Source organism: Penaeus vannamei, chromosome 22 (genome assembly GCF_042767895.1).
Source record: "Penaeus vannamei isolate JL-2024 chromosome 22, ASM4276789v1, whole genome shotgun sequence".
Taxonomy (NCBI): Eukaryota; Metazoa; Arthropoda; class Malacostraca; order Decapoda; family Penaeidae; genus Penaeus; species Penaeus vannamei.
Window position 1 is genome coordinate 36820934 of NC_091570.1, and position 9587 is coordinate 36830520.

The window sequence follows — 9587 nt, forward strand, 5'->3', positions numbered from 1 at the left end:
TATATATATATATATATATATATATATATATATATATATATATATATATATATATATATATATATATATTTCTTTCTCTCTTTCTCTTTCTCTTTCTCTCTTTCTCTTTTTTTCTCTCTCGCTCTCTTTTTCTCTCTCGCTCTCTTTCTCTCTCGCTCTCTCGCTCTCTCGCTCTCTCTCTCTCTCTCTCTCTCTCTCTCTCTCTCTCTCTCTCTCTCTCTCTCTCTCTCTCTCTCTCTCTCTCTCTCTCTCTCTCTCTCTCTCTGTCTCTCTCTCTCTCTCCCCCCCCCCCCCTCTCCCTCTCTCTCTCTCGCTCTCTCTCTCTCGCTCTCTCTCTCTCTCTCTCTCTCTATATATATATATATATATATATATATATATATATATATATATATATATATATATATATATATATAAATATATCGCTTATATTTTTATTTTATATTTATATTTATATTCTATATTTATATATCTCTCTCTATCTATCTATCTCTTCTGAGACCCAAATGAACAGTGAAGACAGTAGAATAAAGCATTTGAAAGGAAATTCATTGAGGAATTCCATAGATGACGTAGGTTGGAATATATAAATTCAGGGAAAAGAGAAAACGAATAAGTAGGAAAAGATGACATAAAGAAAAGAAAGAAAGAAAAAAACAAGAATGATAGGTTAAAGGAGGAGTAGGAGTAGGTAAGGTAGAAAGAAGAGAGGAGGAGGAGGAGGAGGAAGGGAAGAGGGAGATGGAGAAGAATAGGTAGAAGAAGAAAGGACGAGGAGGAAGTAGAACTTAGACGAGGAAGAAGATTGAGGAAGTGGGAAAAATAGAGGAAGAAGAGGAGATAGAACAAGCCTGAAGGGAGGGAGGAGAAAAATTGGAAGAGTGGGGTAAGAATAGGAGATGAGAAAAGAAGAAATGGAAGAAGACGAGAAACATAAAGAGATAATAGAAGAGGCCTTCGACCGCGGGAAAAGGGCAAGAATAGGAGGTGAAATGTGGGCGTGAAGGAGGAGGAGAAAAGGGGGTGGAATGGGAGGAGAAAAGGATGTGGAATAGGAGGAGGAAAGGAGGTGGAATGGGGGCATGGAGGAGGAGGAGAAAAGGAGGTGGAGTGGGGGCGTGGAGGAGGAGGAGAAAGGAGGAGGTGGAATGAGGGGCAGCTGGAAGAGGAGGGAGAAAAGGAGAGGTGGAGATAAGAGGGCGTGGAGGAGGAAGAGAAAAAAGGCGGTGGAATGAGGGCGTGGAAGAGGAGGAGAAAAGGAGGTGGAATGAGGGCGTGGAAGAGGAGGAGAAAAGGAGGTGGAATGCGGGCGTGGAGGAGGAAGAGAAAAGGAGGTGGAATGAGGGCGTGGAAGAGGAGGAGAAAAGGAGAGGTGGAATGCGGGCGTGGAGGAGGAGAAGAAAGAGAGGTGGAATGAGGGCGTGGAAGAGGAGGAGAAAAGGAGGTGGAATGCGGGCGTGGAGGAGGAAGAGAACAGGAGGTGGAATGGGGGCGTGGAGGAGGAAGAGAAAAGGAGGAAAAAAAGGAGGTGGAAGAGGGAAGGCACAGCGCGAGGAAGGGAGGAAGGCGGCTCCTCCCCTGGCGGTCACAACAACAATTTGTCGGGGTCACTTCCAGCTGGCAGATGGTGGAGGATAAGTCAACCGCTGATGGATGGGTGCTGCAGGCGTGGGCGCTGATGACGTGATAGGCGCTGTGGGCGTCTCCGGGGGAAGCGGGAGGTGGAACCAGGTGGGTAGAGGATGGGCGATGGAGGATGGGGAGGGAAAGTATGGTAAAGGGAGGTTCTCCTTTCTCTCTCTCTTTCTCTCCTTCTCTCTTTCAACATAGCAACAACGCCGAAAACGATGATAACCTTAACTTATATAAAACATATATATATATAACAGACACTTATATATATATATAGACCTTTCTTTATCTCTTTCTCTATATCTCTTTCTCTCTCTTTTTATATATATACTCTCTTTATTTCTTTCTCTCTCTCTCTTTGTTTTCTCTCTCTCTCTCTCTCTCTCTCTCTCTCTCTCTCTCTCTCTCTCTCTCTCTCTCTCTCTCTCTCTCTCTCTCTCCCTCCCTCCCTCCCCTCCCTCCCTCCCCTCCCTCTCTCTCCCTCCCTCCCTCCCTCCCTCCCTCCCTCTCTCTCCCAACCCCTCTCTCTCTCTCCCTCCCTCCTCTCTCTCTCCCTCCCTCTCTCTCTCTCTCTCTCTCTCTCTCTCTCTCTCTCTCTCTCTCTCTCTCTCTCTCTCTCTCTCTCTCTCTCTCTCTCTCTCTCTCTATCTCTCTCTCTCTCTCTCTCTCTCTCTCTCTCTCTCTCTCTCTCTCTCTCTCTCTCTCTCTCTCTCTCTCTCTCTCTCTCTCTCTCTCTCTCCCTCTCCCCGCCCACGGTCCTCGCTATGCACCTCGCTACACGCATCCACCCACATCTACTTACTAACGCCTGCTTACCCATGACTGCTTACCCACATCTGCTGGCCACGTCTGCTTACCCACATCTGCTGGCCACGTCTGCTTACCCACATCTGCTTACCCATATCCACTTACCCATGACTGCTTACCCACGTCTGCTTGCCCACATCTACTTACCCACATCTACTTACCCACATCCGCTTACCCACGTCTTCTACACGACTCCCACCAACTCACACCCACGCCCACCCACGCCCAACCCGCTCCAAACGCCTGGCCACCCACTTTGCCCACCCACGCCCACCCCGCTCCGAACTGAGGGAGAACAACACCGAGAAAAAACAAAAAAACAACAAAAAACAACAAAAAAAAGTAAATATATCGCGGGCGCCATAAAACGAGGCTCCGTATTCTGAAGTCATTAAAGTGGCCGCGGTGACTCAGGTTGGCGCGGGCGGCCACCCAACGCCACATCCCCGACAGGACTGCGCGCCCACGGAGACACGCCGCGTGCGCCTATTGGGACACCCACGCCCGCCCGCCCGCCCGTCCGACCGCCCATCTCCAGTTCGGGTGAGGTCATCCACGCCCCTCATTGACAAGGAGAATGAGGCGATGGTCATTAATTTTGCTCCTCATGATTTCCCTCACGCCCGCAGAGGCCCGCCCACGTGGTCCCGATACCCTTGTACGACGCCCGCGAGAAGGTGGTGCGCCTCCGGGATCTCTTGCGTCACGCCCGCACGCCCTCGCGTCCACTCTGGAAAGCCATTCTCTCTCTCTCTCTCTCTCTCTCTCTCTCTCTCTCTCTCTCTCTCTCTCTCTCTCTCTCTCTCTCTCTCTCTCTCTCTCTCTCTCTCTCTCTCTCTCTCTCTCTCTCTCTCTCTCTTTAGTCGCTCTCCCCTGCCGCGCCCATCCTCCGAGACAGCTATCTCCCCGCCCATGATAGCCACCCACAGACCGACGCCCTTCTGACACCCCCCGCCGCGGCCGCCCACCAAACCACCCAGATGGAACAACAAATCAGCCGCACTTTTCCCAAGGAACTAGTTTCCCTTTAGATTTATTACGTGCAACAGGACCCTCCCCCTTCCCCTCGCTACCCCTCCCTCCCCAGCTCCTCATTCACTCCCCCTCCCTCCTTCCCTGGTCTCCCTTCTCTCCTTCCCTAGCCTCCTTCTCTCCTTCTCTCCCTACCCCCTCATTCACTCCCCTCCTCCCTCTTTCCCTCCCTCCCTCCCCTAACCTTCCCTACTTCCTTAGCCTTCTCTCCTTTCCTCCCTCTTTCCCTCTCTCCCTCCTTCCCTCCTTCCTTAGCCTTCTCTCCTTCCCTCCCTCCCTCTTCCACGTCCCTTCCCTCCCTCCTTCCCTCCTTCCCTAGCTTTCCCTCCCTCCTCCCTCCCTCCCTCCCTCTTTTACGTCCCCTCCCTCACTCCCTACCTCCTTCCCTCTCCCTCTCCCTCACCATCCTTGCTCCCTCGCCTCCCATCACTTTCTTTTATGCCTCTGTGGTTTTACCCGACGGCGGTGAAGAGGAAGAGGGAAAATAGTTAGGTGATAAAAAAGATAATGAAAGAGAGAGAGATGGTAATGGGGGGGAGAGAGAGAGAGAGAGAGAGAGAGAGAGAGAGAGAGAGAGAAGCGAGCAAAGGAAAGATGATAATGAATGAAATAGGGAGAGAGAAAGAAAGAGAGAGAGAGAGAGAGAGAGAGAGAGAGAGAGAGAGAGAGAATACAAAGGTGCATCGTTAATGAGACTTGCTCTGTTTGTTGCTTTAACGGGTATGTGTCCGGAGCAGCATTTTACAACAGTTCTCTCTCTCTCTCTCTCTCTCTCTCTCTCTCTCTCTCTCTCTCTCTCTCTCTCTCTCTCTCTATCTCTCTCTCTCTCTTTCTCTCTCTCTCTCTCTCTCTCTCTCTCTCTCTCTCTCTCTCTCTATCTCTCTCTCTCTCTCTCTCTCTCTCTCTCTCTCTCTCTCTCTCTCTCTCTCTCTCTCTCTCTCTCTCTCTCTCTCTCTCTCTCTCTCTCTCTCTCTCGAGGATGAGATAAAGAGAACAACTCAAGACCTCTCCCTGCTCTTCTTCCTCTCCCTTCCTCTCCCTCCTTTCTCTCCTCTCCCTCCTCTCCCATGCTTTCCTCCCTCATTTCCCCCCCCCAGAAGGTCATTGAATTGCCCTCCCCCCTCCCCACCGTACGTACCTCTCCCTCCCTCCCTCCCTCCCCCACACCCTCCCCTCCCTCCCTCCCCCCACCCCTCCCTCCCTCCACTCCCTCCCTCCCTCCCCCCACCCCTCCCTCCCTCCCTCCCTCCCTCCCCACGTATTCTCCCTTTTTTCGATTCGGATCTCGCAATGCGACGCGCCCTTTGTCTTCCTCAGGTCGAATTCGTGGGCGGGGGGCGAATTCAGACGGTGGGGGGGAGGAGGGAGGGGGCGGGCGTCGGTGGGCGTTTTTTTTTTTTTTTTTTTTTTTTTTTTTTTTTTTTTTTTTTTTTTGATAATGGGTTCTGAATGATCGATTGATTTGTATGGCGATTCGGTGGACTTCTCCTTAGATTAGAAAACAAGTCAGTAAGTAAATAAGTAACCGAGTAAAAAAGATTGAATGAAACAGAAAAACAAGTAAAAAAGTAAACAAATAATCGAGTAAAAAAGATTGAGTGAAACAGAAAAAAAACAAAGTAAATAAGTAAATAAATAAAACCGAGTAAAAAATATTGAATGAAGCAGAAAAAAACAAGTAAATAAGTAAACAAATAACCTAGTAAAGAAAAAAAATGCAACCAGAACTTACCCTAAATAAACAAATCTCACAATACACGAGTTAATGACACAGTAGTGAATCAACCCCCCCCCCCCATTCCAAAAAAAAATAGTGAATCATCCCCCTCCCATTCATAAAAAAAAGAGAGAGGGAGAGAGAGAGAGAGGGAGGAAGGAAGGAAGGAAGGAAGGAAGGAAGGGAGGGAGGGAAGGAGAGAGAAGGAGGGAGGAGGAGAGATAGAAGATAGAGAGGGAGAAAGGAGGAAAGGAAGGTGAGTGGGAGGTAGGAAGAAAGAGGAAAGTGAAGAGAGAGAGAGAGAGAGAGAGACAGAGAGAGAGAGAGAGAGAGAGAGAGAGAGAGAGAGGAAGGAATGACAGAGAGAGAGAAAGACAGAGAGAGAGAGAGAGAAAGATTACAATCGCCCATATATTCTTGTCAGGAGAACTGGGAACTGTAATAGAGATGCTGGCTCTGATTGCGGTGGCAGGGAACCTCTTTTATTAAGCTTTTGGATGCGTAAAGAAAGCATGCAATCACTTGATACAGGGCGATTACTGTGATGTCGAGGCGGACTAATGATTCTCTTGTCTTTCTTCCTTTTTTTTTATCTCTCTGTCTGTCTATCTGTATCTCTTTCTTTTCCCATATTTATCTGTCTGTCTACGTATCTGTTGATATCTTTTTTTTTTTTTTTTTATCTCGGGTCTCTTTCAGTATGTAGCTTGCTATCTGTCTCTGTCTTTCTCTGTGTCTGCCTCTCTCTTTCTCTCTCTCTCTCTCTCTCTCTCTCTCTCTCTCTCTCTCTCTCTCTCTCTCTCTCTCTCTCTCTCTCTCTCTCTCTCTCTCTCTCTCTCTCTCTCTCCCCTCTCCCTCTCTCTCCCTCTCCCTCTCTCTCCCTCTCTCTCCTCTCCCTCTCTCTCTCTCTCTCTGTCTGTCTATCTATCTATCTCTGTCTACCTATCTATCTATATCTATCTATGTCTATATATCTCTATCTGTCTATCTATCTATCTATCTCGCAATGATAGATAGATAGATTACAGCGATAGAGCACCTCAATTATCGCGAATGTGATTGCACTGATAAACCTCGATAAGAGAGTCGGACGATCGCTCGCCGGCAGCGCCCCCCCCCCCCCCCCCCCCGCCCACTGGTCGAATTGGGCGTGTTTTCCCTCCCCCTTCTCCCCCCTTCCCCCTCAAAGAAAAAAAAATACAATTAATCAGTCCCTGCACAGCACTTCATTATGGTCCGTGACCCCCCCTCCACTTCCCTTCTAAGCGAGGCAACCTAAAAAGAGCCTCCCCCTCCCCCTCTTGTACTTCTTTTCGTGTCCGTTCGTCTTTCTTTCTTCTCTCTTTCTGTGTCTCTCTTTCTTTGTCTGTCTGTCTCTCTCTCTCTCTCTATCTCTCTCTCTCTATCTCTCTCTATCTCTATCTCTCTCTCTCTATCTCTCTCTCTCTCTATCTCTCTCTCTCTCACTCTCTCTCTCTCTCCCTCTTTCCCTTTCTCACTCTCTCCTTCTCTCCCTCTTTCCCTCTCTCCCTCTCTCCCTCTCTCTCTCTCTCTCTCTCTCTCTCTCTCTCTCTCTCTCTCTCTCTCTCTCTCTCTCTCTCTCACTCTCAAACGGAGGAAGGAAGAAGAAAATTAAGAGAATTGACAATTCCGATTCAAACGAAGGCTATTTAAAGCCTATGAGTCCGCATAGGTATAGGCGTAATCAGCTGATTCTCTTTCTTCTGATTCTTGTGTCTTTCGTGGTCTTTTTTCTTACTCTCCCTTCTCCTTTTGGGGTAAATCTCGTGTCTGTCTTCTTTTTTTCCCCATCTCTCCTTCCTACTGTCGTCGTCATCTTCCTCCATCTCCTCCTTTTCCTCTTCCCCCTCCTCTTCCTCCTTTTCCTCCACCTCCACCATCTTTTGCTCTTCCTCCCCCTCTTCCTCCTTTTCCTCCTCCATCATCAGCTCCTCCTCATCCTCCCTTTCCCCTTCACCTCCTTCATATTTTCCTCCCTTCTTCTCCACCACCACGCCACTACCTTCCCCTCCTCTTCCTCCTCCTTTTCCTCCCTCTACCACCGCCACCACCTTCCCCTCCTCTTCCTCCCCCCTCCTCCTTTTCCTCCACCACCTTCCCCTCCCCCTCTTCCTCTCCTCCTCCCTCCTCCTCCTCCATCCACCCATACCATCTTCCCCACCTACGCCTTCTTCCTCCCTCTTCCTTCTTTTCCTCCTCCCTCGTCCTCCCTCCCTCCTCCTCCTCCTCCTTTTCCTCCTCCTCCTCCTCCCACCACCGCCTGCAACCACCTTCCCCTCCCACCTCCGCCACCACCTTCCCCCCACTTCCTCCTCCTCACTCCTCCTCCACCACCGCCACCACCTTCCCCCTCCTCTCCTTCCTCCTCCCCTCCTCCTCTTCCTCCTCCACCACCACACACCACCGCCACCACCTTCCCCTCTCCTCTTCCTCCTTTTCCTCCTCCCTCCTTTTCCTCCCTCCTCCCACCACCACCGCCACCACCTTCCCCCTCCCTCCTCCTCCCTCCTCCTCCCTTTTTTCCTCCCTCCTCCACCACCACCGCCATGCCACCTTCCCCCTCCTCCTCCCTCCTCCTCCTCCCTTCTCCTCCATCATCCTCCTCCACCTCCGCCATACCACCTCCCCCCACTTATATCCTCCTCCTCCTTTTCACTCCACTCCTCTTCATCCGCCACCTTCCTCCCTCCTCCTCCCTCCTCCTGCTCCTCCTTTTCCCTCCTCCCTCCCCTCCTCCTTTTCCTCCCTCCTCCTTCCTCCTCTTCCTCCTCCTCCTCCACCCACCACCTTCCCTCCTCCTCCTCTCTCTTCCTCCTTTTCCTCCCTCCTCTTCCTCCCTTTTCCTCCTCCACCACCGCCACCACCTTCCCTCCCCCTTCCTCCTCCTCCTCCCTCCTCCTCCTCCTCCACCTTCCCCCTCCTCTCCCTCCTCCTCTTCCCTCCTCCTCGTCCGCAGCCTTAAGCCCCCCGGCATCAAAGGCACTGAAATGATTAGTCAATTTTGCGATTGCCAGAAGAGTCTATATTTGAGACCCTCCCCTCTCCTCTCCTCCTCTCCTCTCCCTCTACCCCTCCTCTCCTCTCCTCTCCTCTCCCTCTCCTCTCCCCCTCCCCTCCCCTCTCCTCTCCCTCACTCCCCTCCTCTCTTCCTCACTCCCCTCTCCTCTCCCTCTCTCTCCTCTCCTCTCCCTCCCTCTCCTCTCCTCTCCCTCTCCTCTCCCTCTGCCCTCCCCTCCCCTCCTCTCCTCTCCTCTCCTCTCCTCTGCCCTCCCCTCCCCTCCCTCTCTCCTCTCCTCTCCTCTCCTCTCCTCTCCTCTCCCCTCCTCTCCCTCTCCCCTCCTCCCCTCTCCCTCTCCCCTCCCTCTCCTCTCCTCTCCCTCCCCCTCCTCTCCTCTCCTCTCCTCTCCACTCTCCCCTCACTCTCCTCTCCCCCTCCTCTCCCTCTCCTCTCCCTCCCCTTTCCTCCTCCTCTCTCCCTCTCCCTCTCCTCCTCTCCTTTCCTCTCCCCTCACACTCTCTCTCCTCTCCTCACCTCCTCTCCTCTTCCCTCTCCTCTCCTCTGCTCTCCTCTCCTCTCCTCTCCCCCTCACTCTCCCTCTCCTCTCCTCCCTCACTCTCTCCCTCTCCCTCTCCTCCTCTCCTCTCCCCTCCCCCTCCCCTCCCCTCCCCTCCCCTTCGGTTTTCTTTCTTCTTTATATATGTGTGTATATGTGTATTATATTATATATATATATATATATATATATATATATATATATATATATATATATATATATATATATTATTGTTGTTGTTTTGTTATTATTATTATTATTATTATTATTATTATTATTATTATTATTATTATTATTATTATATGTATGGATATATATATTTATATGTGTGTGTGTGTGTATGTATACATATATGCATATATGTGTATAATTTTTTTTTCTTTTTTCTTTTTTTTTCTTTTCCTTTCTTTTCTTTTTTTATGTATGTATGTATGCATGCACGTATATCGCTCTATGATCGTTCGTTTTTTCTTTATTCTTACTCTTTTTCTTTTACATTTCTACTTTTCTTTTGTTTTCTTTCTTTATCGACTTTTCCTCTTCCCTCGATCCTGCTTCCCCTTCTTCAACTCCTCCTCCTCTTCTTCTTCTTCTTCTTCCTCTTCCTCCTCCTCCTCCTCCTCCTCCTCCTCTTTACCTTCTCCCCCCCCCCCTTCCTTGACCTCCTCCCCTCCTCCTCCTCTTCTACCTTCTCCTTTATCCCCCCTTCCATGTCCTCCTCCCCTCCTCCTCCTCCTCCCTCCTCTTCCCTCTCCCTCCTTCCTTCCCCACCGTCATCGCCACCTCCTCCTATTCCCCCATTCTCTCCCCCCCCCCCCCCCCAC

The 9587-nt window shown here is 50.3% G+C and overlaps 1 protein-coding gene across 1 annotated transcript in view; it reads left to right on the forward strand.

Moving 5' to 3' along the window:
- The window catches only part of ptc (protein patched), a 138932-nt gene that overhangs the window by 116785 nt on the left and 12560 nt on the right, over positions 1 to 9587 (forward strand). Inside the window, exons 14-15 of the mRNA XM_070137119.1 lie at positions 2854 to 2982; positions 3069 to 3119. Coding sequence (XP_069993220.1) covers positions 2854 to 2982; positions 3069 to 3119 — 180 coding nt within the window. The remainder of the gene's footprint in view (positions 1 to 2853; positions 2983 to 3068; positions 3120 to 9587) is intronic.